At 46.1% G+C, this 21,238-nt stretch overlaps 2 protein-coding genes across 2 annotated transcripts; both read left to right on the top strand.

The window, feature by feature from the left end:
* Window positions 1-3,190: 3,190 nt before the first annotated feature.
* On the top strand, window positions 3,191-13,625 carry NMI (N-myc and STAT interactor). The gene is made up of 11 exons (XM_066553580.1): window positions 3,191-3,286; window positions 3,382-3,498; window positions 5,082-5,132; window positions 6,457-6,534; window positions 6,808-6,954; window positions 7,961-8,059; window positions 8,532-8,706; window positions 9,182-9,288; window positions 9,397-9,592; window positions 10,205-10,311; window positions 11,810-13,625. Exons 3-11 carry the CDS (start codon window positions 5,088-5,090, stop codon window positions 12,029-12,031), a joined length of 1,176 nt encoding a protein of 391 aa, XP_066409677.1. The 5' UTR covers window positions 3,191-3,286; window positions 3,382-3,498; window positions 5,082-5,087; the 3' UTR covers window positions 12,032-13,625.
* A 1,256-nt stretch (window positions 13,626-14,881) lies between these two features.
* On the top strand, window positions 14,882-20,062 carry RBM43 (RNA binding motif protein 43). Its single transcript, XM_066553528.1, has 4 exons — window positions 14,882-15,021; window positions 17,390-17,576; window positions 17,718-17,812; window positions 18,443-20,062. The coding sequence occupies exons 1-4, from the start codon at window positions 15,019-15,021 to the stop codon at window positions 19,160-19,162; spliced, it is 1,005 nt and encodes a 334-aa protein (XP_066409625.1). The 5' UTR covers window positions 14,882-15,018; the 3' UTR covers window positions 19,163-20,062.
* Window positions 20,063-21,238: the final 1,176 nt, after the last annotated feature.

The raw sequence follows: 21,238 nt of genomic DNA, 5'->3' as shown, positions 1-21,238 counted from the left end.
GAAATAAAAAGGGTTGAAAAAAGGATTGGGTTTGTGCTGCCTGTTGAAAAAAGGATTGGGTTTGTGCTGCCTACAGTGTTGGCCCCATAAGACACAATCTGGAACCTGTGCTGGGTCCCCTGTCCCTCCTCAGAGGAGACTGAAGCCCTGTCACCCTGAACTGAGTTATCCTTCACCCTCCCTGAGATGGAGTGGAGTTCTGACCCTCCAGGATGAGCTGGAGTGGAGAAACCAGCCAGCTAAAGCCAGCTCGATTCTGGGTTAACCTTGAGGCTGGTTCATTTCCCAGCCTGGGCTGGCTGCATGAATACTCAGCGGAAACAGGGAGTTGAAGGATTGGAAACTTCTTGAAGGATCCATGTGGTTTTGGAGTCCCGTTGACGTCAAGGTGTGATAACTCCAGATTTTGGTGCCTCAGCAGTGAGATCCAGAACTCATATCCTGATGGATTTTCATGCTGCTTTTTGAAGGCTAAGTTATCACCTACAGAGCACAATAAATGGATGATCCCAAATCTGCTCCTCAATGCTGGAACAGCACTAAGGACAGAAAGATTTCTTTGCTTGCCTGAGGTCTGTAGGGTTTTTTCTCAGTAATTTAGTTGGGAGTCCTGAGGATGGGAGGTGGTGCAGCAGTCACCACAATTGTCCTGCCTGTGTGAAAACTGCAGCTCCTTAAAGAAGAACCTGGACATTTATTTCCTTTTTCCCAGGTACTAATAAAATAAAAAAGCACCACAAACTAAAAAAGGCCAATTTTCCAGACTGAAAATCCTGGAGATGAGCAGGGAAGACACCACTAATCCCCAGGCATCTAATTTCCATTTACTTTCCTCTTTGAATCTGTTGTAACTTTAAAAGAACCCAAATTTTCTCCCTCTGAAGGAAACTCCATGAGATTCTTAACTGAGCTACTGTGAAACAGTTTTGGCACCAACAAAAGGTACCTTATGGCTGTGAAACTTCCTCCAGCTTAATCAGAGTATCTCTTGCTGCAGATGAGTCCTGATCATGATTTTTGTTTCAAGTTTCCAGTTCAGCTTCCTGGGCTCGTCCAGAGTTTTTCAGGCTCCTGAAGAGCAAGTTTGGAATCAATGCAGGCAGCTCAGAGAGTTGTAAAGCTTCTTATACTCCATGCTGTATTTTACTCCTTGATTTTCCCCTTTGGCAAAACTCCTCAGAGTTATGAAATCCACACTTTTCCCTTTACTCTGCTCCACATGTGGTTAACACCATAAATCCACAACACCCAGAAATGCACTAACATATCAACTCCAAGGCAACCCCATTTCAGTTCAGGAACTTGGCCCAGGTCAGCATCTCCAATAAATTTCCTTTACCAAACAAGCACAAACACATTGTTCAGCTCAAATCCCAAAGCTGGCCGTGTAACCAGGCTGACGTTGCTCGTTCCCTGGAGTTCGGGGAAATAAAGCTCCTTCAGATCCCAACATGAGCACGGTCACTGGAGAGCAGCCCACCACTGTGACATTTGAATCTGAAAATCTGCAGGGCTTAGGTCATAACAGAACCACCTCCTCCTCCCTGGCTACTCCAGCAAACCTCTCCCTTTTACTCATTGGTAACCAACTTTGTGTTTATAAAGCAATAGTAAACATTATTAGCCATTGTCAAGGCAGAAGATAATAACAAAACCAATAATAATAAACCCTCAAACGCAGGGTCAGAGTTTAATCCACTTATCTGGAAAAACAGATAAGGACTTTTGAAGCTGCCATAACAATCGCGCTGTGGGTAAAATTCCTAGTGAATCTGGTGGCATGAGGTGATCACTATCCAAGCAGGGGGCAATCCAAGATCCCCTTTGTGGAGCCAGTGAAAACAAAAATTCTGAAGCCCTTAATTTGGCTGCTCCTGCCAGACCTCCTCGAGTGTGCTCACAGAGCCCAACCAATTCCACCAAGGAGCTCCGCTGTTATCCAGCTCCGTCTGCTTTTCCTCCAAAAGCAGAGTCCACATCTGCAAAGTGACAAAGTCAGCATTTACACTTGCCCCAACTATTTGGCATATTTTGAATTTTTGAGGATTAATTTCGTGAACAGTCCGCGCTGTTTGACTGCAACCCAGACAAAATCCTTCGGCCTATGAGTACAAGTCTGTTTGCAATTTTGAGGGGAACACACTAAAAGATCCGTCAGCTTAGTTTGAAAGGAAACCTGCAAGTAATATACTTCATTTTTCTTCTTCGTCTGGGATATGGACTCTTTCTTTTAGTTATCTGTGTGGAATCATGGAATGGCTTGAATTGGAAGGGACTTAAAGATCCCATTCTATCCCTGCCATGGCAGGGACACCTCCCACTGTCCCAGGCTGCTCCAAGCCCCATGCAGCCCGGCCCTGGGCACTGCCAGGGATCCAGGGGCAGCCCCAGCTGCTCTGGGAATCCCAGCCCAGTCATGAATTCCCAATTCCCAATCTCCCACCCGTCCCTGCCCTCTGGGATTCCCTGTGTCCTGTCCCTCCAGCCCTTCTCCCCAGTCCCTCTGCAGCCTTTTACCCTCCCTTGGATGAGAACCAAGTGCTTTCTCTTCCTCAACACGACTAACACCACTTCCTCAACACCACTGAAATCCAAGGGGGTTGATTTTTCTCAGAAACCTCTTTAGAGGTCAAATTTCGGTGACAAGCCGACACTCGGTTATCCAGAATTCTTCGACGCGTTAATTTCTTGGACTGTGGCATCTCCATCCGCAAGGGCTCTTTCTGTCCAGGATGCTTTTTGCCACAGAACGAAACCACATCCCTTGTATTACACCACGTAATCCCAGAGAATTACAAGTAAATAAATACACAGCCAAACTCAGCAGAGTCCGCTATGTTTGTGCTATTTGATTTCACAGCTGAGCGCAGCCGGGACGGGCGAGCAGCGGCTCTGCCGTGAGGCCATGGCCGCCCTCACGCCCGCCCTTAGGGCGCTGCCCCAGCGCCCTTTCCCCGCCTCTTCGCGGGGGAAAAACGGGGATTTCCCCGTTTGCTCCACATTTGTGCCCGTTAGCCTCAGCGGAGTTCGGCTGAGGGGCAGCTCCTCCCTTAACTCCGGCAGCTCCCCGGTGCGTGAGGGGGCCGGCCGGGCCGCGGCCCTTCCTTCCTTCCTTCCCGCCCCCGGGCTGGGAAGCGAAAGCGAAAGGTGGCTCCGGGACGGCTCCGGAGGTTTTGAGGAGCCGCCGGCAGCTGCGGCAGCCCCGGCCGTGCCCCCCAGCCCGTCCCCGCTGCGCCCCCCAGCCCGTCCCGGCCGTGCCCCCCAGCTCAGTGCCCGGAGCCGAGCGGTGAGGGGGGCCTCGGGTCCCTTGGAGGAGTCGCGGGTAAACCAGAGAACAACTGTTGTTCATTTCTGCTTTCACTTTCCTTTTTTTCCCCACAGAAAACTGTACAGAAGTCTCTGAATTTTCGCTGCCCGATCCAAACCAGAAAGGGATTCTGGGATCCAAAACCTCAGTTTCAAGCCTCTGAGTGAAGGTGGGGTCGCCTCAGAATCAAGGTGAGGATTCCCAGGTGAGAGGGTCAGAACTGCCTGGATGGCTCGGGAATTTGGGCTGCTCCCGCTGGGATTTCAAGGTCAGGCCTGTGGAGTATCCAACTGGGAAAAACGCCAATCGCTTGTTTTTAAAATTTTAGAAGTTTAGTAGTAATAAAATGGTTGTAAAAATAGTAATACAGTTAGAGTAATAATAATTTGGACAATTTGAATTAGGACAGTATGAGACAATAGAAACAAAGAGTTATGGACGTCCGGGTACCTTTTTCTGGGCAGCATAAATCCGAAAAAGGACACACGCTAACAAAGGATTAACCCTTATAAACAATAGCCTGTTGCATATTCATACATCTCATACATGATGCATAAATTCCATTCAAACTCAGGATTCTGTCTGGGCAGTGTCAGCTTCTTCCTCATAATCCTAAAGGCGTCATCCTGCCCGAGTGAGGCAGGAAGAAGTTCATTTCTCCTGATAATGGAGCAATAAATTCACTTTCTCTGAAAGATTCAAGTGTCCTGTGACTGCTATCACAGTGTGAGTCCTTTCTTTAGAGAAAAAGTATTCTACATAGCATAGTTTCTATTTTAACATTTTGTTATACCCTAAAACTATGTTTAACACACTACTTAAGAGAATTAATACAGCATTACTTTCTAACACAACACATATGATATTCATTTTAATATTTGTGAAAAGCCAATAATAAAATATGCATTTTTCACATAAGCTAAACCTTAGAGGATCAAACCTTGCCCTGACAGCCACAGATTGGCTTGGAAGCCTCTGTACCTTGGCATCTCCTCCTGGTCAGCGGCCTGGGAGATTGCCCAAATCCCTTTTTTATCTGTGTCCACAAAATGCTGTGGCAGTGGATTCCAAATTTTAAATTATGTGCTGTGTGAATGTGTTTCCATTTGTGTTAAGCAGGTTTTGTAGAATCCTAGAATGGTTTGGGGTGGAAGGGACATTTAAACCCATCCAGTGCCACCCCTGCCATGGACAGGGACACTCCCACTGTCTCGGGGTGCTCCAGCCTGGCCTTGGGCACTGCCAGGGATCCAGGGGCAGCCACAGCTGCTCTGGGAATCCATTCCAGCTCCTCCCCACCCTCCCAGCAGGAATTCCCTCTCAATATCCCACCTGAATCTCCCCTTTCCCAGTAGGAGCCATTCCCTGGCTCCTGTCCCTCCATCCCTTGTCCCCAGTCCCTCTCCAGCTCTCCTGGAGCCCTTCAGGCCCTCTCTGAGGTCCCTTTTTCTCCAGGCTCTCAAGCACAGAACACGCAGGCTGTTCCCAGGTGTGTAACAGCACAGAAGTGGCCTAAAGGGAAGTACAGAACTACCAGAGCAGCAAAATCGAGTTGTGTGCTGCAGAATTCCTCACATCTGCCTCTGGCTTTTATTTCCTTGTAAGGAAGGAGGCTTCAGATATCCAGGATCTGTCACTTTTGCTTATGGAATTACACATTTGTGTTTAAAAACTCTTCCAGCTTAGCACAGCTTCTGGTATTCCTGATACTCTGTTGCATAAAAACTCCCCAAACGATACACACGATGTTGTAACTTTTTTCCTGGTCCCTCAGGTTTCCATGGATTTTACCAGCCGTCCATTACCTCTACAAGACAATGGTTTTGTAAGTATTTCCTGATGTGCTGCCTGGGAGTGAAATCTGTATTTGACTTTTGTATCTCTGACTGAAGGTTTATGCTCCCACTGCTTCTGCTTGTCTCACCTTCTTCCACCCTTTAATACTTGGGACATTCCCCATTTCCACCTCCTGTTTCCATGGGGAGAATCCCATTCCCAAGGTTCTGCATCACAGATCCTCCCAGAACTTTCTGTCCCGCCCCTCTTTCTCATCTGTCTTTGTGGAGGATTTTAGGGGAATTTCTCTTTTCCTGGGATTCAGCTCCAGCAGTGCACAGGTGGTTTGGGTGGGACTTTCCCTGGCCTTTCTTGTGTTTTCTTGGTTATTTTTTTCCTTCTTTCAGGATGGAAACTGTTGTGTGAAGCCATTTTTTTAGTAAAAAATCCTTTTTGTTATTATCTTCCAGCTGTTGGCACGTGCATCCTTTTTATTTCCTGCACTCAGTCCCTGGAGTGAAGGAATATTTTTCCCATTGTAACTAAGACACAGATGGGTATTTCCCTCTTGCTTAATTTGAAACTGGAAGAAATACTTTCTATTTTGTCATTTTTAGAAAATACCCAGCATTATCAAGAGAACTGGCAAGATCATCTAATTCAGATCTTTTCCATGGATTATCTAATTTAGATCTTTTGCTATGCCTAAATTTCATGGTTCCCATTCAAGCTTTCTGTAATCTTGAGTAAAAAAGGGAGAGAATATTTCAGCAGATCTTTTTGGATTTTTTTTTTCCTGCAGAACATTGCAGCCATAGAAACAAAACAGAACAGAGATTTTCCCTCTCTTTGGGCTTTGTAGTTTCTCTGCCCCTGTGAACTTGTGCCCTGAATTTCAATTCTGAAATGGTTCTTTTATCACCTTCCTTGATACTACCTTTTATTATCCAATCTCCCCGAGCTTGGAAGATTAAAATCCCATTTTCACTTTTATTTTTCTTTTTATTAACACCTCCTCCTGGAGGAACTGCTGAGAAAGCACAGAGCTAAACATTTGTGGGTTTGAGGGGCTTCATTCTGTGTGGAAGAACATGGAGACAACTTGATTCATTATTTAGCTAAATATTCACCTGTGCATTTTAGCAGTTAGATAATTAGCAAATAATAATGGCTGGCCAGTAATTTGCAATTTCATTGATTTTTGTCCTGTCCAGCCATTAAAATAATTCAGCAATTTGACCTAAGTGAATGATGTTTTAAATTTTTTTTGGTTAAACTTTTTAATTTTTTAAAGATTGTTCTAGAATTGTTCGGGGTGTCTCAGTTGTTGGCCAATGGAGGAGAAAACCAATGTGTTCCTCTTCCCTCTGCAGAGTATGGTACCCATTGTTCCACCTGGGACATCCCTGGAAGTAATTGATAACCTCAAGGAAGATCTGAGGAAATGGAAGGCAAGTTCTGTAAAGCACATGGAATCATGGAAATTTGCTAAAATACAAAGAGTGGTGCATCCTTCTAAAATCAGATCAAATCCCCCACATTTATAACACCTTGAATTTGTTCTGTTCTTCCAAGCTTTGTGCTTGTGTTGATGGCACTCTTGTAAGTTGAATATTTACCCAAAGTGTTAAAAATTACTTAGTACAAAGGGCTTACTCAAGGTTTTCTTTGTTCCCCTAGAAATAAACCTTTAAAACATTGAAAATCTTCTTTTTGCTCGGCAGATGAGAGTTGAAGACGCTCAAAGGGTAAAAGCTGACCTTATTTCCTCCAAATCAAGAGCAGAGGCCGAGTATGACAGAGCAGAGAAGCAGCTGACAGAGCTGAAGGAGCAGGAGAAGCAGAGGAAGGACAGAATCACCAACTGTGAGGTGTGGAGGGAGCTGGGGGCTGGGAAAATGGGAGCAACATTCCCAGTTTCCCTGGCTTTACCAGTGTGCAGCTGTACTGGTCAAATGTTCCACGTGTTTTTTGCTGCACTTCAGTTTTTCAGTGGCAGGCAAAGAGACAGTGCAAGAAACTGAATCTGTTTTGGGATGACAAAACAAAAAAAACAAACAAACCTGCCAAAACCAACTTTCCTCTTCCAAGGTTCTCCCCTACGGATGAGTTTCAGGTCTGGGTGAAGGGGATGAAGCCCAGTGGGGTGATTCCACTGCTTTGCCAGCTCCCTGTTCTGTGAGAGGTCACAGTACCCAAAGGATCAGCATTTCTTAAGTGCCAGTGAGCTGGGCAAGAGCCAGGGCCTGTCTGAAGAGGGTTTTTCCTTCTAGAACTGCTTGGCTCCAGAACCCCTTGGTTCATTCCCTCAATGTTCCATGTGCAGGAACAGCAGAACGTTCCACAGGCTGCCAGGGAGGTGCTTCCAGTGAGCTTTGGTGGATCACTGATGAGAAATTACAGCTTCAAGCCATTACACTATAATTGATAGCTTAAACACACTCAGGTCAGGGGGAGATTTTCTGGAAGCTGATTTTGGTTCTGTAATCACAAAAGTGTGGGTTTGTACCCAGGAAAGGTCATGGTCACCATCTGGCTTTGGCCTCCAGCTGATGGGAAGTGCTCCAAGTGTCTGCAGTGGTTGCTGACTTCCCAGGAGCCACCTTGTGATGGTGGCTGGCTGGAGCTGACAGTATCTGCTCTGCTTCCTTCTCATCCTCTCACATTCCCTGTCCAGGAAATCCTGGATTTGCTCACAGAGCCTTGTGTCCAAGCAGGATTCCTTGTTCTGGAGGAATTGTGGAGCAGACAGGAGGAAGGAGAAGGACATGAAGAGGGAAGAGTAGCAGCATGGCAGAAACTGCCCAGATGTTGCTGAAATATATTTCTGTCTTTATTTAAGTGTTTAATTTTGCATTTCATCTTTTTGGCCTGTAGCAGGAACTCTTGCTGCTAAAGCAAGAAAACACTGAGCTGAAAAAGGAGATTGAAAAGCTCAAAGAAGACCTGAAAGAACACAGTTCCCAGGATAATCCGGTAAAGGAGGTGGAATATTTGGAAATTGGTCTTTTAGGAGGGCAGATTTTTATTTTCAGAGAATGGTTTGGGTTGGAAGTGCCCTTAAATCCCATCTCATTCCAACCCCAGGGATACCTTTCCCCTATCCCCAAGCCCCATCCAGCCTGGCCTTGGACACTTCCAGGGATCCAGGGGCAGCCCCAGCTGCTCTGGGAAGTTGAGCCTCCCCACTGAATCTGTCCCTCTTAAAGGCTGCTGGGGCCACTTGTCCAGCATTTGAACCTCTAATGAAATAAACCTGAAAGTTTCTTATTTTTCCTGGCAAGCCAGTTTGAAGCAGGGAGAGGATATGGAAATAAATCCAAGAGGTACTGGAAGTGGGAGAGGAATGAAAACAAGCAAACATTGATTAAATGGAAGGCAGTGGAATCAAAGATATTCGTAACATTGGTAATTTACAAGTTTTCTTTCTCTTGTGTCAATTCTAAAGTTGGAGATTAAAAAGAAGGTGGCAGAAATGCAATTGAAGTTCACTCACCTGAAAGAGATGAAGGATGATGGGGCAGATGTGGATATGGACACCCACTGTATCTTTGGGGTGGCCACAAAAACCCCCTTCAGACTCAACCAGAGCCAGGCACTGCTGACTTTTGAAGATGAAGAAGGTAGGATGTGTATTTTAATTATAAAATTAATGTCTCTGATGTATTTCACCTGGTGGTGGTGTGGTTTTCCCCCAAGGGTGTTTTGAATGGGACAGGAAAAAAATCTTATCATATTTTATACAATAAGAGCATCTTTCATCAGCTTAAAAGTTCTACTAGTCCCACTCAAAATCTATTTTTATATGTATAATTAATTAATATATTTGCTATATTTATTGTATATTATTTTAATAACATTGTTTATTGTTCATTGTTATTATTTAAGTTGATATAATATTTTGTTATTATATTATTTGGCCTACATAAAACCACAGAGATTTTATGGAAGTAGACATGGATGCTTGGGATCTGGTTGCCTAATTATTATTAATTTCTCCTTTGCTGATGCAAAGGGAGATTTTTTTTTTAAGAGACTGGGGAATAATTTGGGATTTATAATGATTAAACAAAGCTTTCCATATCTGATTTCCATTAGTTGCCCAGAAGCTGACAAAGATGAGCAAGCACTATGTGAACCTGGACAACAGAACAGCAAATGTGACAGTGAAGCCTTTTGAACTTGACATGGGATTCCAGTTTGAGGTAACAGCTGAAATATGCAACTCTCAAAATCTGAGCTTTTTCAAAGCTTTAGGTTCTTTTTTTTTCGGTGTTTTCAGTCACAAAGTGCAAAAAATTTGATATTTTTAGCTCCATATCACTGTCTCTGGAAAGAAGATCAACGTTTCAGACATACCTGAGCTTCCTATTCCTGAAGAATGGATGAGAGACAAACTTGAGCTGTATTTCTACAAAACTGAGCAGGCAGAAGGAGGAGGAGAAATAGAAAAAGTGACCTACAACAAGGGGTCTGGGACAGGTGTCATCACATTCCTCAAACCTGGAGGTAGAGTCTGGAGTATTTTCTTATCTAAATTCAGGCCCAGTTGTCCATCCTGGGTTCCATTCTGGGGTCACCACTGAGTGTTGCAAACTCTTCCCACAGGGAGCTCATGGATCCCCCAGAGGTGTGGGGAAATAAAGCAGTTTTTCATCACATCCTTTTGGAGCAAACACAACCTGCTCACAGTTCGTGAGCTTTCTTTCAGAACTTTTCCCAAAAAACCTGTTTGTTTTTTTTCCCTCTGCATTGCCAGACACTCATTCTGCAAACAGCAAATCAGGAAGATGAGTGTGATTTTAGCTCCTGTTGCAGGACAGTGCAGCTGGACAGGCATTTCTGTTGCCCAGCTGGATGGAATTCCATGATCAATTCCACATCCACTTGGAGCAGCTGCTTCAGATTTATTTCAGAGCTTTGTGGGCATTTCATGATTTTGCTTTTTGTTTTGGAAGTGCCAAATAAACTTTTTGCAGAATGCACATGAAGAATCTACAGGTGTGCCATCCTACATTAGCTGGATGAGCCTGGTCATTGAAATGTTTATAAAATAGTGGTTCAATTATATTAAATAATTAACTGGGTTTTTTTTTTATTATTATTATTATTCTCTTACAGCAAGCTACAACTTTGTGCGATGTACTAAATACCCTTTCTGTGCAGAGGAAAAGTGGTTCACCATTTCTGTCTCTCCACACTTTGATTTCCACTTGAGGAATTTTCAGGTAAAAGAATCTACTCCAGGCTGATAGAACAGATAAGTGGGAAATAGGAGGATGGGCAGAATTTTCCCTCCTTTTGTGTGAAGTTCCCAGCCAGTGTGGCTGTGAAATAGGCTGTTGAGTTCATGTGAAGCTGCAATTTATCTTTAAAGGGTGTGCTTGTCTTTCCTTGATGGAATTATCTCAGCACTCCCCACATGGCTGTGCTGGGCTGTTTGGGAAGGAGGTTAAGCACAAAGCTCTGCCAGGATCCCAGAGTCCCAGCAGATGCAACATTTGCTCATCCATTCCTTGATTTCACTCTTCCATTCAGCCCAGATTGTGAGAGCTGCCTCATCACACTCTGCTTCAGGAGGAGATGGTGATCAGGTCAGAATTGTGTCTGTAATTAGGCCTTTGTAATTAAGGCATGGGCTGCAGTGTGCAGGACACACAGCTGGTATGGGGCATGTCCTGGCAGGGATTGTGTGGGGTGGTGCCATCAGAGATCCCCAAATCCAGAGTGTGGCTGCATTAAGGAGTGCAGGATACACCAGTTAAGGTGTGGGTTTGGAATCATGGAACCACAGAATCTCCTGAGCTGGAAGGGACCCACAGGATCATGGATCCATGCACAGACACCCCAAAATCCCACCCTGGACATCCCTGTCCAAGCACTCCTGGAGCCCTGGCAGCCTTGGCAATGTGTCCGTTCCCTGGGGAGCCTGGGCAGTGCCAGCACCCTCTGGGGGAAGAGCCTTTCCTGAAATCCATCCTAAATCTGCACTGGCCCAGCTCCAGCTCTTGTTCCTCTGTTCCCAGAGGGCAGAGATGGGAGCTGTCCCTCAGGAGGAAGCTCCAGACTGGGATGAGTCTCCCCTCAGCCTCCTCCAACAAACCAAGTGCCCTCAACTGCCTCTCCAAGACCCTGCATGGCAGTGTGAATCCAGAGCCTTCATGGCAGTGTGAATCCAGAGTCCCAGAGCCTTCATGGCAGTGTGAATCCAGAGTTCCAGAGCCTTCATGGCAGTGTGAATCCAGAGTCCCAGAGCCTTCATGGCAGTGTGAATCCAGAGTTCCAGAGCCTTCATGGCAGTGTGAATCCAGAGTTCCAGAGCCTTCATGGCAGTGTGAATCCAGAGTTCCAGAGCCTTCATGGCAGTGTGAATCCAGAGTCCCAGAGCCTTCATGGCAGTGTGAATCCAGAGTTCCAGAGCCTTCATGGCAGTGTGAATCCAGAGCCTTCATGGCAGTGTGAATCCAGAGTTCCAGAGCCTTCATGGCAGTGTGAATCCAGAGTTCCAGACCCTTCCCCTTCATTGGAGTGTGAATCCTGTGTTCCAGACCCTTAATGGCAGTGTGAATCCAGAGTTCTGCTCTTTCCAGAGAAATTTCCACTATCTAAAGTTTTCACCTCATCAGAGATCCCAACTACACCTGAGCAAGGAATTCAATTCCCATCTCTCCCAGTTCCCTTGAGTGCCCAGCTGCTGTATAATCCAGGTTTGTTTTTCCTCCCCAGCCACACTGCAGGGTTTCCAAGAAAACCATTCTGCTGAAAGGAGTCCCAGAGGTGGAAGAGGATGAAGAAAGTGTGCAGGACATGATTGAAATTCACTTCCAAAAGCCAAGCAATGGTGGGGGGGAGATAGAGAAAATCAAATACATCTCCAGAGGAGCAGCCTATGTTTGCTTTGAGGAGGATACTGGGAATGCCAGCTCAGAAATCACAGGGGACTCATGAGGTTTTGTTCCTCAGGGATTTCTGTAGGTATTGTGCTTTAATGCTCTGAAATTGATGCTGTAGCAAAGGAATCCTGCCTTCCTGCTTTGTCTCATGGCACTGGCTTTGCACAGGCAGTCAGCAAAACTCCCTGCCTGTGTTACACATTAAAGGCACAGACCAAGCCTTCAGCAGCTCCTGAAATAGCTCACATTTTCTGCAACTTTGCATATTTTATACCTGGCAGATTTTAAAATACTCCAGAGTGGGATGAGTGGATTATTAATTACCTTCTGGATACAAAAGCCATATTTAATCCCAATCCAAGCCTCCTCCCAGTCCTGCATTGTCAAGTGCCAGAGTTTCAGAAGGTGGCTCTGAGTGCCACCAGAACTCAAACAACTGAAAGCATCCTGTAATTTCATAAAAGCCACCTTATCAAATCAGTGAGAGAATTAAAATAGAAAATGGAAAGAATAGAATAGAATTAAAATAGAAATTAAAATAGATGGAATTAAAATAGAAAAAAACCCAAGAAATTGCACTTAAGAAATGCCCTGGCATTTGCTGCCTTTAGCTGTTCATAGCCTGGTTTACTGTTTGATTTTAATACTCGTTTCTGCAATTAAATTTTCCTAATTTTTGTTCATGATTTTGGTAATTTTAAACTATTTCAGCCAAGGATTGAGCTGATGCTGTACCTGGTTTTGTAACAGTGCTGCTGAACAGCCCTGAGGGATCTGGTGATCCCAGGCTGGGGCTGGGAGGGCATGGAAAGAGTGATTTTCCAAGGAGCAATGTTTTTCCTTTTCTGCTGTTATCCTTGGAAAACAAAACCTCCTCTGACTTTGCACTTTTGCCATCCTTGGGGGCTGAAATGGTTTGGCCCTAATAGTCTTGTCTCCAAACTAAGATGAGCCTGACATTTTAAATAATTTCTTTTTGGGGTATTTGACATCTTGATGTGTAGGGAAAGGAGAGGGAATACCTCAGGGATTATTATTCCAGACAAATTTAACTGGCAATGGATAAAAGCTGAATATGGAAAGTTAAAAGGTTGCAAACACCAGAGTTTATTTTGAATTTGCTGTTGGGTGAGATACATGTGACTGTAGCACCTCTCACTGTTTAGGGCATGTAAAGGCAGGGATTGATTACCTGACCGTTGTAAAAGAATAATAATCACTCCAAACAAAGTAGTGCTGAAGAATTTCCAGAAATTGTGCACTTTTGCACTCTCAAAAACATGCTAAGACCAGACACCTGAAAAAGAGAGGGGGAAAAACCTGAGAAAGGTAAAAAATGTCATGGATTTCAACTGTATCTCACTGATAAATATTGACAAGTAAATCATTAAAAAGGAAAAAGCTTAAAATTCTCATAAGGTGTGACTCATGAGGAGTGGTGAGAAGCTGCAGGTTTTAAAGCCCAGAAAACAAATCAGATTTTTACACTTTAAAGACAATGTCTGTAAATGTCTTGCTTTTGTCCCTGATGAATTATGGCTTGTGATGATTACCCTGTTAAATTTTAAAGCAGCAATGGTGCTTTAAAGGCTGGAAACTGGTTTTAATGATGAAAAATAAGAATAAAGTGTCAGTGATGTGTCTATAAATGTCAGTATCCTTTTTTCCTCCCCGCTGGGGTGACTTTTCATTGGGCTGGGAGGTTTTTATTCCCAAATTACACACAGGGACATTTCCCAGCTGCAGTGTTCACCCCAACATCAGTGTCCAGCCAAACCCGGGGCTGTTTGGGGCCACAGGAGCTGGGCAAGCGCAGCCTTTGGGGTGCCAGGGGGGATTCCCTGGCCATGTGGGACAGGGGGAAGGAATTCCTGCCTGGGAGGGTGGGCAGGCCCTGGCACAGGGTGCCCAGAGCAGCTGGGGCTGCCCCTGCGTCCCTGGCAGTGTTTGCTGTCCCTGCGTGTCCCTGTCCACGTGTGTCCCTGTCCATGCATGTGCCAGTCCATGCGTGTCCCAGTCCACACGTGTCCCTCTCCATTCTTTTCATGTCCCTCTCCATTCCTGTCCTTCTCCATGTGTGTCCCTGTCCATGCATGTCCCTGTCCATGCATGTGCCAGTCCATGCGTGTCCCAGTCCACACATGTCCCTCTCCATTCTTTTTATGTCCCTCTCCATTCCTGTCCTTCTCCACGTGTGTCCCTGTCCATGCATGTCCCAGTCCATGTGTGTCCCATTCCACACATGTCCGTTTCCATTCCTGTCCTTTTCCACATGTGTCCCTGTGTGTCCCTGTCCCTCTCCACACTTGTCCTTCTCCCTTGTGTCCCTCTCCATGTGTGTCCTTGTCCACGTATTTGTCCCTGTGTGTCCCTCTCCACGTGTATCTCTCTCCATGCATGTCCCAGTCCATGTCTGTCCCTCTCCGTGCATATCCCTCTCCATACCTGTCCTTCTCCACCTGTGTCCCTGTCCCTCTCCATGCATGCCCTTCTCCCTGTGTCCCTGTATTTGTCCCTCCATGTCCCTCTCCGTGTGTATCTCTCTCCATGCATGTCCCAGTTCACACATGTCCCAGTCTATGCGTGTCCCTGTCCATGTCTGTCCCTCTCCATACCTGTCCTTCTCCAGGTGTGTTTCTCTCCCCGTGTGTCCCTCTCCCTCTCCATGCACGCCCTTCTCCCTTGTTCCTTTTCACGTGTTCTTGTCCATGTATATGTTCGTCTCCGCATGTCCCTGTCCCTGCCTATCCCTGTGTGTCCCTGTATATGTCCCTGTAAATGTCCCTGTCCCCGCGTGTCCCGGCACATCGCGGTTCCCGTTCCGCCCCGCAGTTCAGCCGGGCAGGGCGGGCCGGGCCGCGCTGTCCCCGCCGGGCTGGGAGCGCCCCCAGGGGCGGCGCCGCCGCTTCCCCGCCGCTTTCGCTTTCGTTTCCCCGCCGGGCCCGCTCGTTCCGAGGCCCTTCCCGGTGAGATCCCTTCCCGGTGGGATCCTCGTCCCGATGTGATCCCGTCCCGGTGAGATCCCGTCCCGTTGGAGCGGCCATGGCAAGTGCGGGGGCCGGGGGGAGCAGGGGCCGCGCACCGCGAGGGGCAGGGCCGGGAGGAGCTGAGGGGAAAGCGCTGGAAAAGGAGTTGGGGACGGACTGGGGACAAGGGATGGAGGGACAGGAGCCAGGGAATGGCTCCCAGGGCCAGAGGGCAGGGATGGATGGGACATTGTGAATTGGGAATTCCTGGCTGGGCTGGGATTGCCAGAGCAGCTGGGGCTGCCCCTGGATCCCTGGCAGTGCCCAAGGCCAGGCTGGACATGGGGGTTTGGAGCAGCCTGGGACAATGGAAAGTGTCTTTGCCCATGGCAGGGCTGGATTGGGATGAGCTTTAAGGTCCTTCCCAACCCAAACCAGTCTGGGATTTGCCAGGAAGTCCCAGCAGGACCCGTTGTCAGCAGAGCTGCTGCCCCATCCCTCCCTCCCCATTCCCGGCCCGTTCCCGGCCCATTCCCGGCCCCTCCCGCAGCGCCCATCCGTGCCTGGGAGCAGCTGCTCGGCACAGACGCGTCTGGGGAGTGATTCAGCACAAACCGTGTGTTCTTGGGTTGTTTTTTTTTCCCCTAACCCCACTAGCAGGCCCGAGTGTTGCTCCCAAACACCAGCTGGGAAGGTGTGAGGGCTGTCTGGCAGCCGAGCCGAGCTCCGGCTGTGCCAGGCGTGAGAAAATCCCCGTTTGCATTCCCTCCGTGCCGCCTCTCGCACGGGCCTCACCGCCTGCTTAATTGGCTGCTGTCATTAATTAAAAGCTCCTGGCTGTCGGAATTTGATGGAGCCTCTCGCTGCGTTTGTCTCCAGAGCCCCAGGATTGTGAGCAGGCATTGCTCCCTCAGCAGCACCTGCTGGAGCTGGGATCGTGTTTTAGGCAGCCCAGGCCCAGGAAAAAACCTTAAGAGAAGTTTAAAGCTAAAGAGAAGTTTAAATCTTAAGAGAAGTTTAAAGAATTCAGATGGGAGTGACTGACCTGAAGTGCAGTTATTGACAGCTCGTTCCCACAAACCAAATTTATCTCCTTTCTTCCGAAAAGTCAGTGAAGTGTTAAATGTAGTCAGTGCTCCACAATGTATGTGCAGTGATATCAAATATCAGAATCAGAGGAAACCACGTTACCAGTGGGACCTCCCAGGTAAGAAGCTGAGATTCAGGGCTCATTTTTCCTGCTTTGAGAAGGTGCTGAGAGGGTTTAAATGGCTGAGATCCCATCTCTACCAAATTTAACAGGGAATCTGCCCCTCCACTCTGCTGGGAATCAATCCCTGCTGAGCATCACATGCAGTTACAATTTTTTATTCTGATGTTAAATATCAGAATCAGAGGAAACCGTGTTACCAGTGGGATCTTCCAGGTGAGAAACTGAAATTCAGGGCTCATTTTTCCTGCTTCGAGAAAATGCTGAGAGGGTTTAAATGGCTGAGATCCCAAATTTAACAGGGGATCTGCCCCTTCCACTCTGTAGGGAATCCCTGCTGAGCATCACATGCAGTTACAATTTTTTATTCTGATGTTAAATATTAGAATCAGAGGAAACCACGTTACCAGTGGGACCTTCCAGCTGAGAAACTTAAATGTAATGCTCATTTTTCCTGCTTTTGAGAAGATAGTGAGAGGGTTTAAATGGCATTTGAAACCATTTTTTAATGCAGGTGCCTGAGGCAGCCTGGCAGGCACTGAGATCTGATTGGGCAGGATTAATTAACCCCTAAATGCACATTGCAAAGGCTCCTAAAACAACTAAAAAACTGAAAAAAAAACAAAACAAAACCAACAAACAAAAGGAGACCGCCATTCATACCATTCACACCTAAAGCCTGAATTTTATCTGATTTGAAAATGAACTTCTCTTGCTACATGGAAGCGACAATATTTATTATATATATATAATAAAAATTATTATATATTATATATCTTAATATAATAAAATGATATTATATAATGATATATATTAATAATAATATTATATAATGATATATATATAATATTAATTATATATTATATCTATTATATCTTCTATATATATATAAAGCAAGAAATTATATATGTTATATATTATATATATTATTTTATATATAATATATAATGTATATTATATATATTATATGATCTATGATACATCATATATGATATATTATTAATACATATTATTATATATAATATATATTATTTTTTCAGACTTTATGCATTCTTAATGGATACTTTCATGTATTGCTTCTTGAAAATACATGTTTCCAAACTTGAAATATGGGTGTGAACGGTGTTTACCAATTCAAAACAAAAGGAAAAAAAAAGGAAAAAATTGCAGAGGGAGTGGGATCCTCTCCAGGGGTGGGAATCTGGGGGTCCCTCCTGACTTTGCCATCTGTGCCCAGGCTGGCAGAGGCATGAGGACAGTTGTCATCGCTGGTGTCCCCGCTGGCGCCCTGCAGGATGACCTCCTGGCTGACCTCCTCACCATCCACTTCCAAAAGTCCAGGAACAACGGCGGGGACGTGGAGCAGGTCACGTATCCCACACGGGAAGCAGGAGTTGCCTATGTGACCTTCGAGGATGCAGAAGGTATTTAAAGGGGTGTATATAAAGTACAGCCGTGCCCCAGGGAATTGGCCTGAGATTGGTTTGAAATTGGGATTTTATAGAAACAGGGGGGGCTGTTAGAATTTGAAATGTTCTGGAGCTTTAATCTGGGTTTGTTTTCAGTCGTGCAGCGTGTTCTGAAGAAGGATCAGCATCTCCTGCAGGACAAGAGGCTGCCCAGGCCCTTCCCCCTGACAGTGACCCGCTACTGCCACAACGTGAGCTCCTCCCTGATGTCGTTATCACTGCTTTCATCGGAGGGATGGGACCCCAGTCGGGCTAAAAACAATTTATGGCTCAGACAAACATCAGTCTCAGAGGCTGTGAGATTTATGGCCACGCAGTCGGCCATAAAAAATGGTCACAAGTTCTTTGTTACAAGGCAATATATAACTTTATAACCCAATGGAATGGTGCCACAAAGTTTATTTTGCTTTTCTAACCTCTCACCTTTACTTACTTCTGCTGCAGTGAATATACTTTTATCCAGTACTATTATATGTGCAGATGCTTCTATTGTAACTTCTCAACTCTTAGCCCACTCTATACAATTAATCCCCTAGGCTATAAACTGTTCACCATCTTATCAATAGTTTCTTACTTACCTAAGTTATTTGAGATGTTTCTTACTTCTTACTTACAACTATAGAAACATAAGTTTGTTATGTTTCTGCTTAATGTCTGTGTGCTTTATTTTTACATCCATCCGAGCTTCTCCCAAGCTTCTGCAGATCAAACCCTCCTGTGTCCACGGAAGTTTCTGTCTTTCCATTTCCCACACCTAATTCATCTAATTATGCCTCATGCCTCATTAGCCCCTCCTTAACTTCTCCCATTGACAATTCCAGGCCTTCCTCTGGGTCACCTCCACCCTCAACATGGCTGTTTTCAGAGATCACTTGGTTTTAGAAGATTTGGTGGAAGAGATGAAGCAGCAGAGCCCGGCTTTGAGTTTTGGGCCTTTGCAGCATGACGGGCAAATTGCTGTGCAAGGGTCCTTCCCAGCACTCCAAGCGCTGAGAGATTTCCTCCTGCTGAGGGCAAAATCCCTCCCAGAGGAGGACAAAAGAGAGAGAAAATCCCAGCAGAGACCGAGGAGGAAGCTGCAGGAGCACAGAGGTGCTGCAGAGACCAGGAGTTCCAGCCGGGATGCACAGAGGGAAAAACGAATGCTGGTTCTGGACACGGATATCTATCACTACATGAAGCGCTTCCATCCCAAGGCTTTGCAGGGAAATGATGTGGTCATTTCTGGTGTCACTGATGGTGACATCACCACGGTGTGCATTGAGAGTGCTGGCAGCAAGGCTGGTACCATACAGGGATTAAAGGCCAAGAAAATGATAGAAAATTACTCGGTGGAGCTGCAGAAGATTTTACGGAAGGAAAGGATCTGCTTCAAGGAGCCCAGCAGAGCTGGGAAGCAGAGACTCAGACAGTTCTGTGAAAGGCTGAGAGCACGCTACCCCAGAGCGCTCATCATCCCTTATGACACCCACCTGGACATTGTGGGCACCTCTGCAGACGTTTTTGGGTTCACAGAGGAGGTGAAGGGGCACTCCAGGTAGGAGTGAGGGCTCCTGGGGTTTGGGTTTCTCACCCAGACTCTGCCTGTGACCCTGTGGCCCTGCAGCTCTCCCTCTGTGGCACTGGGATGTCACTTTGTCCCACTCACGGGCTGGCAACTCTGCACAGGAGGGTGACCAAGCCCGGCCCCCCCCAAACAACCAAATTAAGGTCAGAACAAAAAATCAGTGATTTTTGCATCTTTAATGAACTTGGGGACCTTTTCTGCCCAGAAGCAGCCACATTTCCTTTTGGTACCTCAGAGCATTCTCACACCCCAGCTTGATGTCAAGGAGTACATAGCGTACATAGTGAAAATAGAGATTTTTTTTTTTTTTAAACTGAGTGTGCCAGCCATGTAGGAAACACTGCAGGGAAGTTGTGTGTGAGGTTCTGTGAGGAGGGGACCACAGCAGCCAGGAATGGGGACCTTTTCTGGGCCTTTAGCTGCAGAGGGACCCTTTAGAAGAGAGCTGGGACACCTGGCAGAGCAAAATGCACATGGAATGGACAGGCTTGAGAAAGCCTTGATAATTCTTCCCTGCAGGAAACAGGCAAGTTTGTTTTCATAGGAGCAATAATGGGGTTTTTTCCAGCTGTAAAAGCTTCTGCAGCATCTCCTGACAGCTCGTTATTTAGACATGAAAGTGTGTCCAGAGATTTGATGGGAAAATGTGGGGGCATTCAGACTTTGGAATCAGATTCTGTTTATGCAGATCTGTTTCTGTATCCATTACAAGGGCACAAATGGGGGTTTTTTAAACCAATTTAGAAAATAGCTTTTATTTTGTGATATCTGTGTGTTTAGAATAATTTCTCAAAACACCCAGAGCAGCTTTTCTGTCTGATGTGCAGGGAAAGTTATAGGGGTTTATGCCATTAAAGAAAAGTGTTATCCAAAACATTGTGTCTGTGTTATTTTAACCAAATCCCAGATTTTTGGTTGGAAGCCCAAACCTGAAGCCCAAGAAATGCTCGAGGCATTTTCTTGTCATGGCTGATTCTTCAGTGCAGTGGAGCCAGTGAGAGGTGTTAAAGCACCTTTGTGTATTAAAAGTGTATTAAAATTGTATTAAAAATGAGTGTCAAAGCAGCAAGCTGATGAGCTTAAGTGCTTTGCTGAATTGGGAGAGGGGACCAAAATTTAAAGATTAATAATAATAATAATAATAATAATAATAATAATAATTTCATTTCATCCTCTCCAAGTTCCCCCGTGCTCTGCAGGTTCTCCAGTGGGCTCAGGGATGGGGAATTCTGGAAAACTCCCCCTGGAGCTGTTTGGGTGCATCCCCACAGAGCTCAAGCAGAGATGGGAAGTTTTTCAAAGTTTTTCGACCTTGTCAAAGAGAAAATCCTCTCTGAAGGATAATCCTTTAATGAAATTAGTGCTGTTTTCCAGTGTCCACATTGAGCTTCTCATCTCTTTTTCTGAACAGCCTCATTTTTTTTTAATTTTTTTTTTCCCCCGATTCAGAGCTCTGGTATTTCCTATTTTTTTGCTCCAACCAGTGCCTCTGGTGTGTGTGAGCCCTGGCTGGTTGCTGCTGGCTGAGGGTGGTTTTTGGGTCACTGTTGGCACCTGCCCAGCTGGCAGCAGCACTCCAGGTGTCCTTCAGCTCTGCTCTCCTGCCAAACAGCTCCCCCTTACCCAAGGACCTGCAGTCACCACCCCACAGCCTTGAAATCACAGCTGAATAAAATGTTCCTTTTGAATCCTGCCTCAGCTGGAGCAGCTCCTCTTCCCATTCCCTTTGCCCCACGTCCTTGGCACCCCTTCAGCATTATCCCATTGTTCCCAGGGCTCTCCATCTGCTGCTCTCCTTCCCAGGATGTGCTTCTGGAGACAAAAAGGGCTTTTTTGCCTCGGCTGTTTTGTTTGTGGAGTGCTTCGGAGGGAGGCATCTGGGGAAAGAGGAGCAGGGGAGCTGTTGCTGTGCTCCAGGCCTGATTTTCCAGCTTGGTTTGGGCTGGGAATGCCCCACCTTTGGCCCTGGGATGGATCCAGGGCTGCTGCTTTCTGAAACACAGCCAGAACAGCATCACCAGTGAAACACACATCCCTTCCCTCACCATTC

Source organism: Molothrus aeneus, chromosome 7 (genome assembly GCF_037042795.1).
Source record: "Molothrus aeneus isolate 106 chromosome 7, BPBGC_Maene_1.0, whole genome shotgun sequence".
Classification (NCBI taxonomy): Eukaryota; Metazoa; Chordata; class Aves; order Passeriformes; family Icteridae; genus Molothrus; species Molothrus aeneus.
The sequence above is the reverse complement of the archived record's forward strand: the minus strand, read 5'-3'. Positions and strand labels throughout refer to the sequence as shown.

What these genes read in the sequence shown, in the direction of transcription:
- NMI (XM_066553580.1), top strand. Translation starts at nt 5,088, where the DNA reads ATGGATTTTACCAGCCGTCCATTACCTCTACAAGACAATGGTTTT. An exon ending in CTCTACAAGACAATGGTTTT is followed by an intron (nt 5,133 to 6,456) that starts GTAAGTATTTCC and finishes TTCCCTCTGCAG; the next exon opens with AGTATGGTACCCATTGTTCC. An exon ending in ACAGAATCACCAACTGTGAG is followed by an intron (nt 6,955 to 7,960) that starts GTGTGGAGGGAG and finishes TTTGGCCTGTAG; the next exon opens with CAGGAACTCTTGCTGCTAAA.
- RBM43 (XM_066553528.1), top strand. An exon ending in GACCTTCGAGGATGCAGAAG is followed by an intron (nt 17,577 to 17,717) that starts GTATTTAAAGGG and finishes GTTTGTTTTCAG; the next exon opens with TCGTGCAGCGTGTTCTGAAG. An exon ending in TGACCCGCTACTGCCACAAC is followed by an intron (nt 17,813 to 18,442) that starts GTGAGCTCCTCC and finishes TGACAATTCCAG; the next exon opens with GCCTTCCTCTGGGTCACCTC.